This window comes from Magnolia sinica, chromosome 13 (assembly GCF_029962835.1).
Source record: "Magnolia sinica isolate HGM2019 chromosome 13, MsV1, whole genome shotgun sequence".
Taxonomy (NCBI): Eukaryota; Viridiplantae; Streptophyta; class Magnoliopsida; order Magnoliales; family Magnoliaceae; genus Magnolia; species Magnolia sinica.
The window spans coordinates 33213229-33236237 of record NC_080585.1 but is presented as its reverse complement, the minus strand read 5'-3'; the positions used below and the strand labels follow the sequence as shown (position 1 = coordinate 33236237).

General features: G+C 39.6%; 2 protein-coding genes and 1 long non-coding RNA gene across 5 annotated transcripts in view; 1 reads left to right on the top strand and 2 right to left on the bottom strand.

Annotated features, from left to right (window-relative positions):
* Nucleotides 1-620, top strand: part of LOC131223505 (uncharacterized) — an 86475-nt gene extending 85855 nt beyond the window's left edge. For both annotated transcript variants that reach the window (XM_058218938.1, XM_058218942.1), the window contains exon 7: nt 508-620. In XM_058218938.1, the coding sequence (XP_058074921.1) occupies nt 508-606 (99 nt within the window). In that variant the 3' untranslated portion in view covers nt 607-620. The remainder of the gene's footprint in view (nt 1-507) is intronic.
* Nucleotides 621-5738: 5118 nt separating this feature from the next.
* Nucleotides 5739-6417, bottom strand: LOC131223510 (uncharacterized). The gene is made up of 2 exons (XR_009160509.1): nt 6301-6417; nt 5739-6215 (listed from the first exon to the last, which is right to left on the bottom strand). It is a non-coding gene; the product is annotated as an uncharacterized LOC131223510 (long non-coding RNA).
* Nucleotides 6418-7983: 1566 nt separating this feature from the next.
* LOC131223503 (disease resistance protein At4g27190-like) overlaps nt 7984-23009 on the bottom strand; it is a 126407-nt gene continuing 111381 nt past the window's right edge. For both annotated transcript variants that reach the window (XM_058218933.1, XM_058218934.1), the window contains one exon: nt 7984-8957. In XM_058218933.1, coding sequence (XP_058074916.1) covers nt 8113-8957 — 845 coding nt within the window. In that variant the 3' untranslated portion in view covers nt 7984-8112. The remainder of the gene's footprint in view (nt 8958-23009) is intronic.

Below are 23009 nucleotides of genomic sequence, written 5' to 3'. Positions count from 1 at the left end.
TCACCACCGTTTTAGATGAAACATACCATAATTGGATTAATTATCCTTTAATTTTTTTATTTTATTTTTTAAGAGGAGGAACATTTCATGTTTTAGTTACTCTGTTTTCTTTATTTTCTTCCTCTAGATACAAATTGAAGATTGCAAATCTATTATTTAATTCAATCGAGTGAATGTTGTCCAAAGTAGAGAAAGAAGGGCTAGACCAGTATGTTTGTTTCACACTATTTAAAACTGGTGGTGACTCTTCCAACATAGTGTATGGCATTGTTGTACTGCAATCCGCACCGTGCAAAATCAATGACATAACTGTTGCTGCTTGTATTGTCAGGTTTCGGTCTGCCACAACCGAAACATATGGTATATCAAGAGAGAAGTAGCAACTTCACCACTGTTTTAGATGAAACACACCGTAATTTGATTAATTATCCTTTAATTAAACAAAAAAAAAAAAAAAGAGGAACATTTCATATTTTATTTACTCTATTTTCTTTCTTTTCTTCCTAGAGATACAAATTGGGGATTGCAAATCAACCATTTAATTCAAGCGTGGCAAATGTGGCCAAGGAGTTCTGTAGTGCCATAAGGTGGAGAAAGATGAGCTAGACTTGTATGTTAGTTCACACCATTTTAAAGTATGCCCTCTGTTAATTATTTCCTCAGATATCCAGTGTCCTTTAAACAGCCTTTACCTCTTTCGTGTTTTTGTTTTGTTTTTTTTTTTTTTTTTTTAAATTTTTTTTACACGCACTCACTCTCCACACACAGTCACACCTCAGTGGAATTTCACCACATTGGGTGCTCGGAGCCAGCCTTTACCTCCTTCCAACATCTGATCATTGAATCCACGTCAATATCATAGTCTTCGGGAAACAGGGAGCAGAGCAAGAAGCCTGGTTTCAACTCAATAGGAAAATGATCGTAGCTGACTTTGATAGACTAACATGCTGTCCTCCATGGCAGCTGGGTTGCGCAAGCTAGATTTGCGAAAAACCCCTGGATCGACAGTCGTTTCCCTGTTTTAATTTCGTTTTTACTATAAATAGGAGGTTTTAGTTTGATTATAACTCTTCATCCGTCGGGCTTCAGGAGTTGCGCCCAACGTGAAAAGAGCTTAGAATAATTAGGAGAACGGTTTGGTGAAGCCAAATAGGACACTTACTATTTTTGGCCGAAAACCTTTCGCACTAGTTAGACATCATGATCGTCTATAAATAGCAAGTTTACTATTTATAGTAAGTCGCGGATTCTAGGAGTTAGAGTTGTAGTTTGATTCTAATTTCTTTCCCATTGCTTGGTACCCCTATTTAAAGGGTTGTGAACTTGTTTTTATTCAGGAATTAATCAATTTCGAATTTCTTAGAATTTATTTCTATTTTTTGCTTTCTTTCCTCGTGGATTCGAGAAGTCTCTGTGAGGAGTCCAAAGAAGCTCCGTGGATTCGGAGTAGTTATCTCATCACGTTCATCCCTGCGTTTGCCTTCAACTCAATAGGAAAATGATCGTAGCGAACTTTGATAGGCTAACATGCTGTCCTCCATGGCATGCCTTTGATTTCACTTGGGGTAGACGTTTTCAGCTGTCAAAGTGCATTATTTCACACCTTGTGATTGTGTACACATCTCAATACCCTTCCAAGTGTTGTAATCACGAGTGGAAGGCGCCAATATTCTTTGACAACCTCCCTTACCAATGGAGTGCTGAACAAATGATTGTGACCATCGCTATCTATGGATAGATTAAGAACATTGGAAAGAAAATATCAATTGGCTCACGTTCAACTCTAAGAATCAATGGTCAAGATTATTATTGAAACACGAATATGGGACAATAGCTTGTTTCTGGCAGAAGTGAGAATATTAACGGTTCGAACCATCAAATCATGTCATCATGCGATCAACAAAACAAACTCCTACATACTTTAGGAAAAGATTTAGAGCTCCTATTACCACATCTTTGTCCATTGAGTGTGGATGGGAATTCTAGAGCATGTTTCTTTCCTAACAAATTTTATCGAGGGAATCAAAGATTCAAATGTGCATATGATCCCCATCCACCGGCAATACACTGTGGGAGATAGTAGTATACACGAGATTTTGTAGCAAAGAAGAAACGTGAGCAGTGCTTTGGGATAAAGGATCTTGTCCTTCTTGGATTGGTCAAAATACCAAATGTTTCTTCACTTGAAAAGCCAAGCTGTTTCACTTGGTGGGAGTAAATCATGAGGTATTATTTTACATCTATAAAAAAAAAAAAAAGGATCATGAGGTATCATATAATGCTCGGGCTGAGTGATTGTATGGTATGTCTAGGCTTTTAATTTTTACAAGCAAGCCCATGGTTACGTCATTCAAAATGTTGATAAGATGGGACTAAATGGAGATGGCCCATGCACAAAAAATCCCTCCATTGGAAATCCTAATAATGGGAATATTTAGCCTGTTATTGGTTGAATGAGACCTTTTGGCCACCTATTATTGATGGGTTTATCATTCTCCATCTGTGTGATTTTTGGAGTATAAATGTAACATATATTTTAATGGCTTGAAACTTTCGAGCAAAAATCACCTTTTCACTTTTCATGTGTAAAATCTTGTTCCACAATGAACAGGGAGGAGTGTATCATAAATCATACTTTGTTAACAAATATGATTTTAACAAATATGCAGAGAGAAATGAAGAGATGGAGCTGTCTCAGAAATTATGATACAATTTTTTTTTTTCCTCGAGAAAAATGTATCATATGTTAGAATATTTGATCCAAAAGTTGGGCCATATCTTTATATCACTCAAAATAAAAGTTGGGCCAATCTACTCTGTGGGTGGGTTACACCAGTTCATTGAATCATGCCATTGGCCGTATATTGATTTTGCTGTTATGTCCAACTCAATAACTGGACTGGTCTAATTTACATATCAGTTGATGATCAAGATATGGCCTGATGTATGTCTTTATTGGAGCACCTAAGGTCATGTTTAGGCAGTGTCAACTCATTTTAATTAGATAGTTATTTGATACTGACTGATGGGTAGTGTGCAGATACTTGGAAACTATATGCATGGAAAACTTTAAATTCAACCATTTAAATTGTGGGACTTATGGTATACCTACATGGACCAATGAGATGTCACCACGTGTTGACACTATGCGCTAAGTAATGGAGTGGCCCAAATAGAAATGGTGTATCGATGCTGTACATTTCCCTCATCTAATATATATTCACACATTTTGAAAAAAAAAAAAAAGATTAAAAAAAACGGAGAGCCACAACAAGGAATTTTCATGAAAGCAGTAAGAAAGGATGAGGAAGTTTTGGGATAGTTTACTAGGTATTCATGATTATGTTAATAGCTCTTTTCCATTTTAATTCTCTTAACTTTAATCAGGCATTTAGAAGAGTTAAGAGGTAGGAAGTCTTACAATGGTGCTCTACACATCCTATGTATGCTCTAATCTATATTACATTGATCATTGTACTCAAAATTCATGAGTTTTGGTTTTAAAAAAATGCACTAAATAATGGACGAAATCTTACTCGCGTATCAAGAATTTGTTTACACCTGACCTGGCACAGCTAGATCAAATGATCTAGAGACGTACACATGAGAGAATATTAAATATTTTAGTTCTTCATCTGCAAAAGTAAGAATTTCTCTTTTTCAATATTAAATGTCAAAATCTTATCAAGACATATCTCTATCTAGCATTAAATGTTAATGTCATGTTAAAATCATTCTCTACAGATGCCAAAGCCAAGTAACATAAGGATTCCAACAACCTTCCTATGCGGCAGTCCATTGACGGAGGACTCTAGCCAACACACGATTTGAAGAAGCGAGAGTCTCTCTCTTGTATGCATAGCCATACGTAATAGCCTATGCTGACGTGGAAGAATCAATGGAATTTCTACAACCGATTATCCAAATCCTTTACGATGTTAAAGACTACACAAGGCCACCACCTCTTAAAAGCCAATAAGAACAACGATCGACAAAGATCTCTAGGCCGGCGTTAAACATAATCTATCTTCTTTTTACATTTATCTTTACTTTCGTCCTATCATAGTATTGCCTAGTCTTAAGCATAAATCGCTACTGTCTAGCGCCGTTGCTATAGTACTGTAAATTAGATTAAATGTCTATAATCGTAAGTTGTTGAATCCTGATAAACTAAGTTCTTACTTAGAACATCATATTTCTGGTCAGATCTTGTTAACCATCCTCCCCAATCATCTATTTTTACAGACAAATCATATATTTATCATTGTTTGTGTTTATTTCTCTAGTTTATTTGATATTTTATCAATTGTAATGACCCATATTCATATATCAATAAAATTGATATTATTTTAGCTTTTTTTAGTTTAATCATTCATCTTTATTCCTTTAAGAAATACATTGAATGCCAATAGTGGTGAAAGAAAAGTCCGGAAGTCGTAAGGTAAAAAAAATCCACAAGTATCAACCCTATCATTTTCCAAATCGCCTTATTGTTGATTACAACTAGTGGCTAACTCGATAAATGGATTTTTGAATCCGGTCCAACATATTCATTTTAGTATGGGGGTTACCAACGTTCAATCAAACATTGAGTTGAGTAAACTCTGGCACACCCGCACATCATACACACACCCAAATCCGAATACAGGTCATCGAACACATGCATGGCCTTGTGTTTGATTGAATTGCTCAAACATGATGTAAATTATGATTAATGGACATTTCTAAATTATGATTGGTTAAATGATTCTAAATTATAATTAATGGACATTTCCTTTATTTATTTATTTATTTGGATTTGATACCAAGAATGAAATGAGGTTATCTTCACCTTACTTACCATGGACATTTCCTTGTTGAATTCATACCATTGACTATTTTTTCGTCTGAAACATTCATTAAATGTTTACCATTCCCTCAATTTAGAAAAGAAAATTCATACCATTGACTATTTTTTCGTCTGAAACATTCATTAAATGTTTACCATTCCCTCAATTTAGAAAAGAAAATCAGTGTAACTTCTAATCTATGACCCATAGTCATGTTTTGAAAAGTTTAATTGAACTTGTTAATATTCCAGATGTCGAATATTTTTGTGCCTGCATATCAACCACCACACTTTGCTGGAATATCAAAGCTTTTCTCTTTAAGCCTATGGATATTGAGGAGTTGTGAAAAGGGCTCCACATGCTCACTCATTAGAAATTGTTGATAATTGAAATCTAAATAAGAATCATTTCAAAGCATTATAAATCCCTTTATTAGATTAAGATAGAGAAATTGTAGCAGCATTGGGCTAGAACAATCACTCTTTTTTTTTTTTTTTTTTTTTTTTTTTTTTTTTAAAATGATTTGTGATAAGCAGCTGGATGCAAGACACTACCACACAACTTTGAGGTTTTTCGTGATGTGATGGGAAACTCAGATCACTCTTTGGTAAATGTGCTTAGGTGAATAAACATGTATGGGCCATTTTATGCACTCTATATATGTAGTCAACAGTTATAGCTGTGTGAGGCATTGGTGAACATGTAAGCAATTAAGAATCTTTGGTGTAGCACATGAAAGACGAAAAGCCATTTGTTAGTCTGAGTGAGAATGCTAAAAGTCAATATCATAGTTGTGGGGAATAGTTTTGATTCTTTCTTGAGTATGGGAGCTACTTCGTAATGAAAATATTTTTGTTTTTGTTTTTCATTGGAAGGTAAGAGAGAGATTATATTATCATCTAGACTGGCCAAAGTAAAAAAGATTACAAGAAAGGAGAACAAAAGACAAAAGATGCAGCCCACATCACAGGTCAGGAGAAAAGAAAAACATACACACTAAAACGCCCACATCCTGGACTAGGAAAAGAGAAAAAAGCCCATATGTTGACCTAGTGAGAGAAAGCCCCCACTCGAGCCAAGAAAAAGCATAACATTAGAAGCCTACAAAAGCAATTCTCAAACTGGAAGGACTTTCGTCCATGGAGAATGCTTAATTAGCATCTCAAGCGATTGGAAAAGACAGATAAGGGGAGTAGATAAAGGAACATAACTAAGATTTTCAATTGTTTTCTTCCTTCTTGAGTCAATAATTCTCGAGATGATACTCAGACAATTAATATTTGAATTTAAATGGTGAGTGAAGAGCTGCATTTGCCAAGAGGAGCAATCTAAGTATTGAATAGTAGCAAGCGTCTTCATATTATCAACTTCAAAGATTATGTATACCTAAAGAGACAACAAAGCAGAGGTTAGAGAAACGAAAGAGGAGAATTCTAATACTTTGGTCTACAGTGCTTGCACGACCACTTACGGACACAAGCATCCTAAAGGGCTTCTCCAGTGGAGAAAATATGAACACAACCAATCTTGAAATCTCAAAGAGTAGCATTATATATACAATCCCCATCACGAGGTTGAAGGGCCTTCACTACCCTATCTCTGCTACACTTGAACAAGACCTAAATTATATGATTAGTTACCAAGTCACACATAGAGTGTACAAAGACTAATTTGGAATGATTGGGCTGATAATGAAAATAGCCATACTCCTAACATGATGAAGAATCCTTCTTAGAATACTTTCCTTTGAGAGAGATTTCTTGGAAACAATGCAATTACTTTTTTTCTCTCTAAACATGCCAAGCAAGAATGATATGGAATCCACAAGAGTGATATAAATCAGTCATATGGAATCCACTTGAGGCTATTACAAATGGAATGAAATTTTAGTTGCACAATAGGCCTTGGGCCTTCAACCACTGTTGAAGAATGCATAGATTCAAAACTGGCCCCTTGGGTTCCATTTGTTGGAGCCAATGTGACTGTTAGATGATCAATCAAATGTAATTTTTGATTGGTGATACATGTAAACTGGGATCCATTTTTAACTTTCCTGTGTGTATGCTACGAGTGTACAATTTCTTGATACCTTCGTATCTTCCATCGGTCGTCTTCATCATCCGGCAGTACCTGTGCATCATCCATGGGTACATAAACATTAGCTTAAGTCTGATATGCATTGTATTCCAACCCAAATGATGATAATAATAATAACATAAATGGAAATCAAGAGGCTAGCTAAAGCCGCAGGTATGGAGACAGACACCCTGCCATAAACATGCAGCCACATGGGCTATGGTAGTGTGTTTGACATAATGATATGGCATTAGCATACCAGAGGAAGAAAGAAAGCATGAAGATTAAAAGAGATTGGCTAATTCCACATACACGTGGGAACCATACACAACTGTATGTGTCACAATGTGAGAAATGTGTGACATCCGAACTTTCCATCAAGCGTGCTACACTGGTTAGATATTGTGACATAAAATCTAAGTCGTTTCACACCTCAGGCGGGCCACGGCATTACATAACAAATGGATGGCCAGTTAAAAAAAACTCTGTCAATTTACAGTGTACGTTGTGGGACACCTAAAGAGTGAGATTCTCTGACGTTTTAGTAAGATGGATGTTAAGAATTATTTCCAATCTTACGGAAAGCTCCTATCTCAGACGTGTGCTTTCTACTTGCACGTGTTCCCGCACGTAGATATGTACGGTTCCACACGCTTGTGCAATAAGCAATCCTCAAAAGAAAGAGAAAACCTTAAGTCCAACCGGTTGAACTGCAGGTTATGGTCCATCCATCAGACGAATTCTAACTAAAAACGTTCATGGGACATCCAACCTGTTCAATGGATTGGCCCCACCATGATGAGCATTTTTTCAAAAAATCATCTTATCTACTTATTAATTTGATCACACTTTTATTTTGCATTTTTATCTATGGATACATGTTATTATATGTTGTGTGGCTCACTTGAATAATATATAGGGCTGATTTTTGCACTAATTAATTATCATGATGGGGCCAACCTGTTAGGAGGTTTGGACTTAACAAGAACTCAATAATTTGAAAGTTATCAATTAGATGGATTGTTAAACTATGGTCCAACCAGTTGGACACATTATATATACCAATATAATACGATACCTCTTTAAACAGGGAATGGAAGGGGGAGCTGACTCTGTCGTCTCCTTCTCAATCTAACCCCTCCCACCAATTCCTTTCTTCCTCTATCTCTTTAAGCGACGGCACACTGTCGGCCCCACCTTGCAGAGGCTATACCTTTTTAAGCTTGGGACATCCATACACCTCAATTGTTGTCAATGAATGCCAATCCAATTGCGGTGGTGGAACAGCCTCTCCTCCTCCATAGATTCGCACCAATTCGGGTAGAGAGGATAATGTCAGATTTTCTAGTTTAGGTAGGAGACCCTCATTATCCACCACATCTGAAATGATCTCCTCCACTCCTCCGCAATAATTCACGGTGAGGTTGACGAGATTAGGGAGCCCACCCTTCATCTGAATCGACGAAATAACGGTCTTCTTAAAGAAATGGCACCTCCAAAGCATGAGAGTAGTCAGGTTATGGAGATCTTTAAGTTTGAAGAACACATCATTGGGCGGTCCATCAAATACATGCTCCATTCCTCCACATCTCCACACTCGTATTACTTCCAGTGAATTCCAATCCAGTTGCAACATGGGATCAGCCTCTCCTCCACATATGCGCACCAATTTCGGTAGATATCTTAAGTCTAGAGTTCTTAGTTTAGGTAGGAGACCCTCATTATCCACCACATCTGAAATGATCTCCTCCACTCCTTCGCAATTAAACACGTTGAGTTTGTTAAGGTTAGGGAGCCCACCCTTCATCTGCATCGCCGACACAACGCTCTTCTTCAAGCCATGGCAACCCCAAACATTCAGAGTAGCGAGATTTTGGAGATTCACCACTAACCCCATCGGCCAAATACTTGTCATGCTCGTGAGATCTGAAAGATATAAGGTTTCGAGTTTGGAGAGCACATCATTGCGTTGCTCCACCGTGGGTGGTCCATCAAATAAATGCTCCATTCCTCCACAATCAGATACACTGACATCGGTTAAATTATCCATTCCTTGCAATAAAACGGATGGGAATAGATGCTCTAGTTCAGGACATTTCTCCACTTCCACCTCCTTAAGGTTATGAAATAAAAGGGTGGGAAGCAATCCCTCTTCATACTTAGTGAGGACTTTCTTTAGATTTGGCAGCTTTCTTAACTCTAAACTCTGTAGATTACTGAATGCATTTTCAGGAGACTCCTTTGCACTGACAACAATTTCCACATCATCACAGTTTTGAACTGTAAGATATTTCAAACTTGGGAATCCTCCACCGCGATTAAGTGCCTCTTGACCCTTGCAATCTTTTAACTTTAAATGGGTGGTCTGTGGTAAAAGCATTAGAGCCCATTCGGGGATGAGACTACAACCAACAATCTCCATATATCTCAACTCATCACGGTTCCATTCAGGATAATAAAGTTCTAAAACACCATCAGGCCTTGGGCATATGCAGAAGCAAAAGTTCTTCAACTTTGTCGGGTGTTTAAACAGAGGATAGTCTCGTAGCAAACGTTCCACTTCCACAATAAAGAGATGTAAATTAGATAACTCTTTCAAAGATGCCACTTCACTCAAAGAGGCATTGCAACTGCTGCTGCTGCTTGCATCTTTTTCTTCTGCCTTCCACTCGTGGAAACTGTTCCACATCTTCAATTCTTCCAGGAGAGTCAACCTTGATATAACACCACTTGGAACAATTTTAAGATTATAAGTATCTGTTAAGTCCAAGCTCTGCAGATTGACCAATTCTCCGATTTCTTTTGGCAACTTGCTTAACCAGTAGTTAGATGACAGATCGAGAAATTGAAGCTGTTTCAGTCCCCCAAGTGCTGACAAACAATTCCCTTCTTCAAACTTGCAGCTCCTCAGACAAAGCACCCGTAGATTCACCAGGTTTGACAGTACTGGTATCTTACTGATAGCTGTTTTGCTTAGATCCAGAACCCGAAGTTCTTTTGTTGCTTCCAAAAACAACCTTGAATTTCAATCAGCTCCTCATTTTCCGGCATCATCAATGTCAGCAATTTAGGACAATGCATCCCTTCTGGCAGTTTATTAATCCCACATCGCCTGAGAGAAATCCTCTTGTATTCCTCCCAACTTTTCCCCCGTGGCAAACCTTTCAATGCGATTCCCACAAAAGATTTGTAGTCCTCGCATTCGTTTGACGAAATCCAAATGCCAACGTCCCTAACAATGTCGTGCATCTTTACGTACCCTTCCTCTTCACCTGCTAATAACAAACAAGAAGATTTGAGTTCTTCAACCAAAGCGTGCCCCTTATTTAATGCTTCCTCCAAACTTTCAACATCTTCCAAAAAGCCTTCACCCTTCCACAATCTAATCATCCACTCCACATGAATATCATAATCTTCAGGAAACAGGCAGCAGAACAAGAAAGCTGGTCTTAGCTGAGGTCGCAAATGTTCGTAGCTAAATTTGATAGAATGGTACACTCCTTTCTCCATGTTGTTGATATCGCTTGGCATAGATTTCTTCAGCTGTGAAAGTGCATTATCCCACACTTTAGGATTTCTTTCATCTCTCAGTGCCCTTCCTAATGTTATAATTGCAAGTGGAAGATCGCCGCATTCCTTGAATACCCTCCTTGCCTTGGTATGTAAGGAAGGATCATCAACAACGTCACCTGCTTTATCTTTAAATAGTTTCCATGATTCCTCTTCTAAGAGAACATTTACATAGATGTCTACTTGGCTTTCCATTCCTTTGCACACATCTTTACTCCGTGTTGTGAATATGATCTTACAACCCGTGTGGCGGGTAGGAGAGGGAATTCCTACAGCAACCAAATCAAGCTGCTCCCACAAATCATCCAATATGATGAGAAATTTCTTCTCTTGCATCAATCTATTCCTCAGATCACTTGCGCGCGAGGACTCGGTACCATCCTGGAGCGTGAAACCCAATCTCTTTGCAATGTCGCCCTGGATCTTCTTGATGTCCACGTCCTTTGAAACAGTTACCATTATGACTTTATTGAATAGTTCTGTCCCTTGCAACCTATTGTTCACATTTTTCACGAGGGTAGTTTTGCCCACACCACCCATGCCCCATACTCCAATTATTTTGGTATTTTCATCACGTAAAGCACTCATGACTTTTTGGAGAGATGATTCTACTGATGATAGACCCTGGATTGATGGAGCTTCCTCGTTTATGACGGTCGGAAGGGATGGGGGCATTGTCATCTTCATCTTGTCTTGATTCCCGTCATTATTGAGGCTAAAAATGTTCTCCGTCATCTGTTTCGCCTGCTTGCTTTTACTGTAACGCCATTTCAGATTCAGACAATGTAGACATCCCCTGTTTTCTGCCACTTTTTGCTGTATCGTCTCTGCTTCTTGTATCCTTCCGGCAGCTCGTGTTAGCCATCGCCTAACTTGTGGGGTTTCTTCTTCACCATTGGAGCAACCCGTGCTTACTAATCGATCAATGCGCTCCCTCGTGTCCCTCAGATCTTGTACGCGGACTTCCAGATTCTTAACATTGTCATTAAAATGCATAAGATAGCCCACATGTTCCTTAAGAGGAGCACATGCGCACTTTCCGATCTCGACTGCAGCTGAACCCGCCACCTCTGCCATTGCCTATTCAACACAAATAGCATCATAAACAACAAAAATAACAAGAACAAAGAAAAACTGAATTATTTTACAAAATGAGCAGTAATAAAACTTGCTATAGTCAACTAGATTTAACTCAATGACAAGTTAATCATTAAAAAAACTCAGTATTCAGCAACTACACTGGGTTGACTCCATTTCCAATTGATGGCGGGTGGGAATCCATGGTCAAGTTTCCTTTCTAAAAAAATGTTCTCGTGTAGAAAAATGTAAACGTGCATGTAATCTCTATTGCCTTGTAGAAAGAATTAAAAGTGAGTCGTGTTGTCATTAAAGAGTCAACTCCATTTATGAGAACACATGGCGACTAGTTCTTGAGGCACTTCCCCCCTGAAGCGTTTTATAGAAGAAGCTTATGATATAACGTAGTGTATATGGCCCATTATGATGTACTGCCAACATCCAATCCATCAATAATGAAAAATCAGGTTGATCCAAAACACAAGAGCGTCACACCATAGGGAACAGTTGCGATATATAGGATGCCCACCATTAAAACCACTCAGATTGTGTTTTTGGGGCTCAACTTACTGTATATTCCATCTAATGCATTAAGATGATGAGCTCCATCAGGATGTACGGACACCCCTGACATTCAAAAATCAAATCATTCCAACGCTCAAGTGGGCTACTACGCATGATTTTAGAGGTTTTAGACAAGATTTTAAGCGGGGCAGTCCACCTGAATTTTGGATCAGCCAGATTTTTGGGCTCAAAGGAGAATACGAGGGATTTCACATGATGGAAGGATTGGATTCATTGCCCACATCACGATGGCCCCATGCACCACTGTAGAATAAGCCTGTTCTAGAAAATTGTAGATGAACAACACCAGCAGTTCTTTTAGCAAGACAAAGTTCAAATTGTTTGGCTTCCCAGGAATAAATCATGAAGCTAATCGTAGTAGAATAATCTATTCAACACCGCATGTTAACCTACATGGAACCCGAATTAGCTGTGATGCCAGATACAGCAAGGGGGTTTGACCCTGACCGTGGGGCCCACCTTGATGTATATGCTGCTGTATATCCACACTGTCCATCCATTTTTACATCTTATATTAGTGCATGGTCCCAAAAATGAAGCAGAAACAAATCTCTGGTAGATCACATGGTAGGGATTGAATTTTCCCACAATTAAAAGCTTCTCAGGGCAATAAAAGTTTTGGATCAAGCTGCTGTCTGTGTTTTCACTTCATCCAAGTCTGATTGACCTTACCAATAGGTTGGATGGAAAATAAACTTTACAGTCTATGTTATGAGGTTTTTAATGATGGGTGTTGAATGACCACTCTTTCCTGATTTAATCCAGATTTGTATCTGCTTCAATTTTTTTAGCGGAGTTTTTTAAAGAAGTACCTCATTGATACAGTACTATTTACATCTTGGTACGTTCATTAATATACTTCATTAATTAAGTTATTATCAGAGAGCTACTTTCTATTAATTTTTCTTAACTTCCCTTATAATTTTTTTTTAAATGACAAAAATGGCCACTAATTAATGAGGCTACCTAAGAAGAAAATATTGCTGTGCAACCATAATCCATCCAAGCAAGGGCTCATACCATGATTAAGTTATGAGCTCCAAAATGTGGTAAATCCAAGGCTCAAGTTGACCACACCACTGGAAGTAGTGGTGATAATGTTTTCAATGGTATATGTTTAATCCCCCAAATATATATGGCCAACTTGAGCCTTTTAACTTCCTCAATTTTTGGCTTTATACTAAAATGATTTGGCAAATCAATTAGCACTGTTTCCTATAGTGTGGGAGTACAAATCATCTGTTTTGAAGGCACAGGGAATTCTGGGTCATCCCTTCCTGCCAATGACAGCAGCTCACAAAGCAAACTGGATTTCTCACTTCCCAATGGATTGCTGATCACCACACAACTCAACTTGAAACTTCTATTGTCCCTCCATGATTTACAGGTCCACACGTCATCAAAATTTCAAAATTATTATAAAGGATGAGCCCAAAAATGGGGCACATCCAAAGCTCAAGTGGACCACACTACAGAAAGTAGTGGGCATTGAATTACTATCATTGAAACCTTCTTTTGGTCCACCATGAGGTTTATTTTCCATCTAACCTTTTCATAAGTTCATACAAACCTTGATGAAGGGACATCATAAATATTAGCTCGATCATAGTCTTCTGTGGCCTCAAAAAATTTTCAACATGAATTTTCTTCTGCGTTGGAATGATATGGAAAAATAGATTGATGGTTTGGATTTGATACATGCACCACGTCAATACTTTGGGTGTTCTTCTCTCACACAGCAAGCAGACAGTGTGGATGTCAACACTTCCAATTTTCTTATCTCACGCAGCAAGTCGGCATAATTTCTTTGAAGTGTGAAATCTAGGTGGACCCAACGATGATATATTTCTTACATCTACACTGTTCATCCGGTTTTTCAGATTATTCTAAGGTATGAACGAAAAACAAGGCAGATTCAATGCTCTAAGTAAAATGAACTAAAAACAAGGCAGGTTCAATGCTGAAGTAGACCACACCACATGAAATAGTAGGAATTGACATCTACCGTTGAGAAAATTTCAGGGCCACAAAAGGATTTGATCAAGCCGATATTTGTGTTTTATCTTCATCCTTGTCTAAGTGACATTATAAACAAGTTAGATGCAAATAAACCTTTCGGTTGGGCTTAGGAAGATTTCAATGGATGTTCATTCAATCTACACTGCTATATAATGTTGTCCACTTGAAATTTGTATGTGTCTCATTTTTAGGTTCAAGCTTTATAATGATCTGAAAAAATTGATGGATGTTGTGGATCTAACACAATAATTGCCTGTGCATTCAACTCAAATGATCTGTATCAAATCCAGAAGGAGCGTAACGCCCCAGCGGACAGGCTAGCTAGGCTGGAAGTGAAACCCAAACCTCCTCTTTCTTCAGGCACATTTCGCCCATTTCGACCCAGATCAGGGGTCTCATCCTGTTGGATAAGGTGGGCTTGGGAAAACTCAGGCTCATTCCTCTACGAACGGAACACAGAGACAACAGATAGTGTCTTTTTTCCTGTTTATTTCACTTTTGTCATCCTTTATGATAGGCCTCACACTTAGGTTTTTTGTTGGTGGTCGCCCGAACCCATGTGCATGTCATGTAATTTTCTGTGGATGAATGAAAATTTTGGCCTTTCTGGGGAAAAAAAAAATGATCTGTACGAAATCCAGACACCCTTTCACCCGCTGGAGCGATTGCCTGTGCACACAGGCACAAAGATATCTTGTGCCCGAACTGTTACAAATTAACTCTGTCCATCTGTTTTGAAATGATGTAGAGTGGGTCACGGATAGTTTCATGGCCAAGATGGATAAGAAAAGGCCCGGTCGACGACAGAAGTGATCCGGACCGTCGGACCTTAGATCGGGCGTATCTCACAATCCGGAATGAGTTATTGGGCATAAAATATATGATTTTGGGATAGAACAAGCTACTTTAGCCAACCAACTCTGCTACGCCGGGTTATGAAAGCCGGATTTGCAAAATACCCCTGGATCGACGGTCGTTTCCCTGTTTTGATTTCATTTTTACTATAAATAGTAAGTCTTAGTTTGATTATAACTCTTCATCCGTTGGACTTTAGGAGTTGCGTCCAATGTGAAAAGAGCTTAGAATAATTAGGAGAACGGTTTGGTGAAGCCAAATAGGACACTTACTATTTTTACCGAAAACCTTGCGCACTAGTAGACATCACGACCGCCTATAAATAGTAAGTTTACTATTTATAGTAAGTTGCGAATTCTAGGAGTTTTAGTTGTAGTTTGATTCTGATTTCTTTCCCATTGCTTGGTACCCCTATTTAAAGGGTTGTGAACTCATTTTTATTCATTCATTAATCAATTTCGAATTTATTAGAATTTATTTTTATTTTCTGCTTTCCTTCCTCGTGGATTCGAGAAGTCTTTGTGAGGAGTCCAGAGAAGTTCCGTGGATTAGGAATAGTTATCCTCTTGAGGAAGATAGTGCTCAACCTCATGTCCTTCCTTGCGTCAATTTGGTATCAAAGCGAGGATTCCCCTCGGGCCGATGGTAAACAATGAAAGTATGAATCAAAATTTTGTGGATAGTGATACAGAGATTCGTTATCTTTCGGAAAGAATGGAAGCTTTCCACCGGGAGAGTTAGTTGACCATGCAAGGGCTGCAGGTAACCCTCGATTGTCTTGTGAATGCGCTACTTCCACCCCGAGCCCTAGGCGATCCTCCACCACTTATGGTTGCTCCACCACCCATGGTGGCTCCACCACCCGTGGTTGTTGTACAATGCAAGCCCGATTTTTGTAGATCACTACCAGTGGGGCTACACCAGATGATTCAAGTTCTAGCGACGAGGACTTTAATGAGGGTTTTGCTCGACGACCAATCTATGAGGGTGATCATTTAGATCGTGCTGAAAGAAATTGTCGAGGTAAGGTTGAGTTTCTTAGTTTTAATGGTTTATTATATATAGAAGATTTTCTCGATTGGCTAGTCGAAGTAGAGAGATATTTTGATTATATGGACGTACCAGATCATAAAACGGTAAAATTAGTAGCGTTTAAATTAAAATCTAGTGCTTTTGCATGGTGGGAACAATTACAACTCTCACGAGCCCGTCAGAACAAGGCACCCATCTCATCATGGCCACGGATGAGACGTCTTCTTTGATCACGATTTCTCCGTAGTGATTATGAGTAGATATTATTCCAGTAATATCAAAATTGTCGACAAAAAAATTGAACTGTTACAAATTACACTGAAGAATTCCAGTGGTTGACTACATGAAACGATCTGTCAGAATCTGAGTCATAAAAGATGGCACGATTTATAGGTGGGTTGCGACCTACAATTCAGGACCGAGTTCAGATGTACCCAGTCGGAACCGTGGATGAAGTAGTTCAATTGGCGGGTAGGGCAGAAACACAACTTGCAAGAGCTCCTGCTCGTCCCTATCCTTCAACTCAACCCCCCATAATGGGTCCTACGCAAGATCCAGTGCTGGCACGAGGAAAAGATCCAGTAGGAGAACATTCTCAACCTCTTACAAACGTAAACCGTGATATGGGGAGCGGCTCATTCAGGCCTCAATGTGCATCACCCACAACAGCTAGGGGTGTACACAAACCGGGCTAGCCCGGTTAGCTCGCTCGACTCGGCCTGAAAAAGCTCGACTTGGCCCGACCCGGAACTGAGTTCGGGTCAGGACGGGCCAATTTTCTCAGCCCGAAACTGAGTTCAGGCCGAGTTCGGATATGACCCAGTTCGGCCCGACTCGTCCCAACCCGACCCGGCCCACCTTTACGTATATATATCTGTTAAAAAAACCCTACCTATTACTTTCCACTTTCCCTTTTGCTGAAAATGCCCGACCCCACCAAACCCTCTCCTCCCCTGCTCGCTGCCTCCCTGCCCGACCCCACCAAATCTCTCTCTCTCTCTCTCCCTCTCTCGTCTGACCAGTGGCCCTCTCTTTCTTGTCCGACCAGCAGAGGCCGTCTGCCTTTCTCTGCTCGTTCGTCTGTGCAACCACCAGAGGCCGTCCGCCTCTCTCTGCTCGTCCATCCGTGCAACCACCAGAGGCCGCCCGCCTTTCTCCGCTTGTCTATCCGTCGAACCACCAGAGGACCTCCGCCTCTCTGCTCTTCTCGCCTTCCGACAAGCAGAGGTCGCTCGTCCCTCCATCCAACCGCAACCAGTATGATCTCTCTCTCTCTCTCTCTCTCTCTCTCTCTCTCTCTCTTTCAATGTATGATTCCTCTTTCAGTAGATCTGTGTAGATTAGAGATTTTTTTTTTTTTTTTTTTTGATCTTCAGTTTAGATTTGCTCTTAGTGCTAGCTATGGATCAAATTTTCCTCTTCTACTTCTATATATATATATGGATGGATGGAATGGATACACAATACATATATCAAGGTGGGCTCCATGGTAAACCTATGGTAGGGGTATCACCATCTTGGGCAGTGCTCTGTGGGCCACACCATGGTGTATATGTTTGATCCATACTGTCCATCCATATTCTAGATCATTTTATGGCATGAAACAATAAAATAGGTAAATTCAAATCTCAGGTGGACCACACCACAGGAAAATGAAAGGAAAACACAGTATTCATCCAAAACTTTGTTCTCAAGAAGTTCTTAAGGGTGAGTGTTCAAGTACTACTTTTTTTAATGGTGTGCATTTAATTACCATTTTTTTCCCATGGTGTGGTTTAATTGAGATTTGAATCTACTTTATTTTTTGTCTAATGCCATAAAAATGATCCGTAAATGTGGTTGAACGGTGTGGATAAAACACATATTACATATATCATAGCAGTTCCCACGTAGCACCGATAAGTAGGGCTTTTAGGGGGCCCCACTTCCAAAACTCAGGTGGGCCATGGAAGTGACGACAACTGAGAGGGGCGTCCACAGTCGATTTCCACTTAGTTCACCTAATTTAATAATGGCCTGATTTTTACGCTAATTAGTAGATTATACATGCACGGTGGCCCCATGCAAATCAATGGTTGATGTCCCCTCTCTAGATTTTTCATGCCTTGTGGGCCACTTAAATGCTAGTTGGACTAGATTTTTGGACTCAAAAAGCCAAAGGTGGAAATGCCTGCAAGTTGCGCTGCCAGTAGACATGGTGTTCTTTGGGCCCCACCATGATGAACATGTTCTTTATTCATTGTTTTTTTAGATCATTTTATGACATGAGCTTAAAATAAGGTAGATCCAAATATAAAGTAGACAACAGCACTAAAAATAATGTAGATTGAACTCGAAGGTTCGAAACTAGCCCGAACTTGAAGGTTTAAAACTGGCTCGAAGTAAAGTTTGAAATTGGCCTGAACTTGAAGGTTCGAAACTGGCCCGAACTCGCCCGATTCCTGCCGGGCCAGGTTCGGGTTGGAGATGTTGGCCTAGTGACCGGGCTAGCCCGAGTTCGGGCCTGGTGTGGACGGGCCTGGCCGGGTTGAGCCTAGTTCAACTCGGCCCAACCCGTGTACACCCCTAACAATAGCGGGCCTGAGTAGGATTTTAAATCTATATGCTCGACTAAGGTCGAACAATTGTTACCGCTGTGGCCAACTAGGCCACTTATCAAACACTTGTCCTTAACGTCCCTCAGTACACTTGACTATAAACGAAAGGGGCACTGAAGATGGGGCCGCAGAAGAAGACCATGGCTTTAATGAACATAAACAAACCACTGAAGAAATAACAGGTGACGATGAAGTGATCGATGGACAAGGATTGTGACAAATTTCTAATTGTAAGGCAATTACTGTATGTCTCACGAAAGGAATTACATCCACGGCGACACAATGTATTTTGAACTCAGTGCACTGTCAACGGAAAGGTCTGTGATGTGATCATAGACAGTGGTAGTAGCGAGAACATTGTCTCAAGAGTGATGGTGGACAAGTTGCAGCTATCAAGGACGAAACACTCTTCCCCATACTTAATTGGCTAGATTAAAAAGGTGAATGAGACCAAGGTAATTGAAAAATGCACTATCTCGTTTTCAATTGGTAAAAATTATAAGGATCAAATACTTTGTGACATGGTCAACATGGAAGCTTGTCATATGCTACTCGGTCGACCCTGACAGTCGGACCGTGATTAGAGCTAGGCAAAATAGACCTGATCCGGTGGATCCGACCCGATCAGACCCGATCCGACCCGATCAGAACAGAACCGATGGTCTGGATTGGTGCGGATCGGGTAGCCCCATCCAGATCCGAAACTTTTCGGGTCGAGTTCGGATTGACCCTGATTCAACCCGACCCGACCCGAAAACTGATCCATTCACATCAATTTTGGGTTCAACCATTAAAATGATCTACAAAAACGAATGGACGACGTGGATAAATCAAATGCATTCAAGGTGGGCCCCAACAGAGTTACTGTGTACATTAGTAAAAGGATTTGCGGGTGTACCACACACACAGTAGCTATGTAGCTGCCTTACGCACTAACATAGGTACGTGTCGTGCCAAGAGGATGCTCCTCGAGTTGTGAGTTGCACGAACGGTTCAAAGGAGATCAAAGTTATATGGCCCATGGTGATGTATTTATTATATCTACACCGTTCATACATATTTACATATCAATTTACAGCATTATCCAAGAAAATGGATCATATCCAAAGATCACCTGGACCACACCACAAATAGCGACTGAGAATGATTTTCACCTCTAAACAATTTGTAGGGCCCATCATAACGTTTATTTTCCATCCAATCTGTTCATGAGATCACAAGGACCTCAATTAAGAGGAAAAATAAATTTGAAATCATTCAGAACTTCCGTCAGACCGTGACCCCAAAAAGGGTTTCAATGATAAACGTTCATTCTTCACTGCTTTTTTCAGTGTGGCCCACTTAATAGTTAGATCTATTTTATTTTTCGTCCCAAGCCTTAAAACATGCTCGCCAAATGGATGGACGGTTTTGATATAACACATGCACCATGATATAACACATGCACCGTGATCAAACCCACCTTAAAATGTGCTGGCCACTGACGCCGTTCACAATCACAGCTGTTTTACAGCTGTAGCTTTTAAAAGCCTCACCCTCGAGCTACGAGTTGTACGAACGGCTCAAATGAGTTTAAGATGGGCCCCATAATAATGTATTTATTATATCTATACCGTTTATCTATTTTTCATAATCATTTTAGGGCATTTAGTAAAAAAATGAATCATATCTGAAGCTCAAATGAACCACACCGAAAATAGCAACGAGGATAATGATTTTCACCGTTAAAAAATCTGATCAAGATCGACTCGGTTTGGCGGTTCGGGTCAGACCAACCGTGCATCTAATCGGTTCGACTCCGATGGCCTATACTCGGTGCCGGATCTGATCGGATTCGGATTAGGCCGCATAGATTTCGGATCTAATTGGGTTGGTCCGAATCCGGTCCGACTCAATCTGATGCCCAGCTCTAATCGTGATGCAACCCATCGGAGATGCGACAATGTATACATATTCGTCAAGAATAGTAAAAAAATAATCCTTACCCCTATAGCACCAAAGAACCACCTTGAAGCCTCTAAAGTGGAGGAGAGTTCCCTCTTGACCATTCGAGATTTTATGGAGGAATCTAAGGAAACCAGCGAGGTATATGCTATAGTAGTGAAGAGCGAGGAAGAGAAACCCTCAAACATCCCTCCAAGTTTAAGACTATTGCTAAACGAATTCAAAGAAGTCTGGCACGAGAATTTACCTTATGGATTGCCCCACATAAGGGACATCCAATATCACATAGACCTTGTCCCTGAAGCTAGCCTGCCTAACCACCCTCATTATCGGATGAGTCTGAAGGAGTGTGAGATACCGTTGTGACTCAAATATTGCATAATTTCCCCCATTTATATCTTGGTTTTATGCACATGAATCCGCTTAATATTCTATTTTACTCATGTATGTGTTGCAAGGTGAATTTAAGTGCTTGTATTGAAAAAGGGTGTTAAAAGCATGAATTTGATGCTCAAAAATCACGAAGGCAAGGGATGGATCTTAGGAGACCAAGATTGAAGAATTCACATACCAAAGATCTAAGAAAACCAAGTAAATAATGAAGAAAATTGAAGATTTGAAGTGAAGAATCCTGAAATCATCCTAAAAAGTGTATTCTGAAGCTCTAAAGTCTATTTTGAAAAACTGTGCAGCGGAAAACCTATTTTAAACAAACTGTGTAGCGAGAAGTCTATTTTAAAAAACTGCATATATTTGAAGCGGTTTCTAGAGTTTTTCAACTTTGTATGAAAATTGGAGTTCCCTACTTATAAATAGGGCTTCCTAGGGCATTCCTGAGCATCATTAGAAGCATTCAAGAGCAAAATTTAGAGTTTTTAAAGGGTTTTCAATTTTATAAGTTATTTTTTTCCTTTTAGATCTTTTCTATTTGCATTATTTCTTTTTTTTTTTTTTAACTTTCCTTTTCTATTCTAGTTATGTTTTTCTAAGTTCCTTCTAGCCCAAGCTAGAAGGGAAGCACATGGGTGCAATCCTAAAACCCTACTAGTAGATTACACTGAAGTCTATAGGGTGGACCCTACTAGGTGCAATCCTGAAACCCTAACTCATCCTTATTTATATGATTATATTTTAAAGGAGAGGTAGAGCTAGCCCTGGATGTCCCTACCCCATCGGATGTGTGAGTGTGAAGAAAGAGAGAAAGTACATGAGAGAGTGGAGATCCACTCCATCCTCTTCAATTGTCCCCAAGTGTGATCCACTTGTGTGGATACTAATCATTTCTCCCTTTAAATACACTTTTCATGATTTTCAATTACTCAAGAAGGGGTGTTTGGTAAAATCATAGTTCTTGAGTAACTTCTTTTTTCTTTTTTCTTTTTGAGTATCTCAAAATAAATGCAACATGCTTAAATAAATATACACACATATAAATAGAGAGATGCTCAAGTTTAATGAATTTGACACAAATTACAGTCCAACCAGTTGATAACATCCAATCTATTAAGTGTATGTGACATGCAAACCTTTCAATAGGTTGGTCCCACCATGAGGATCATCTAATGCAAAAATCATCCCCATCTACTTATCAGGTGGGCCGTATCAAACAAAACAATTTCTAGCTAGTAATAAATAACAAACAAAAGCATGCTACACTTGATAAAGAGATTTAAAAAATAAAAATAAAATTAGAAGGTGATCCTCGTGATAAGGCCAACTATTCAATGTGTTGGAAGTGGCAAATGTGAAAAGTTAGAAGTTATTACTTGGGTGGACTGTAACTTATAGTTAGAGGTGGATAGGATTCAACCCGACTCGTCGGATCTAACTCGAACCGAACCAGTCAAATCTAATCCGACTTGACCGAACTCGTCGGATCCGACTCAACTCGAACCGATCTGACTCAACCAAATCGAAAGTTAGGGTCGGGTCGGATCGGATCGAGTAGACCTACTCGGATTTGAAGCCAAATCGAGTTAAGTTCAGGTCATGTAGCAAATCGATCCGATCCGAAGTCGGACCGGAATCAGGTAGTATAAAGTAGATTTTACTTCTTCTTCTTTTTTTTTTTTTACCCTTCTTCTACTCAAACCCTAACCCTACCTGAGCCGACTTCCTCTCGTTCCATCTTCCTTTCTCTCCCTCTTTCTCTCTCGATTTCTCTCCTCTCCTTTCTCTCCTGATTTCCTTCCTCCTTTCCCTCCCTTTTTTTTCTCCCGATTTCCCTCATGTTTCCTTCCTAGTAGTACTAGAGTCTCTGACTCAGATTGACTCAGCCCAGTCCGAATCGATTGAACAGACTCGACTCGATCTGACTCGGTTTTCTTGACCGAGTTGGACTCGGTTTGGGTCAGGCCAGCAACGAATCGATTCAAATCGAGTTAACCCTGCTAGACTCGGTCTCGAATCAAATTGAGTTCAGGTC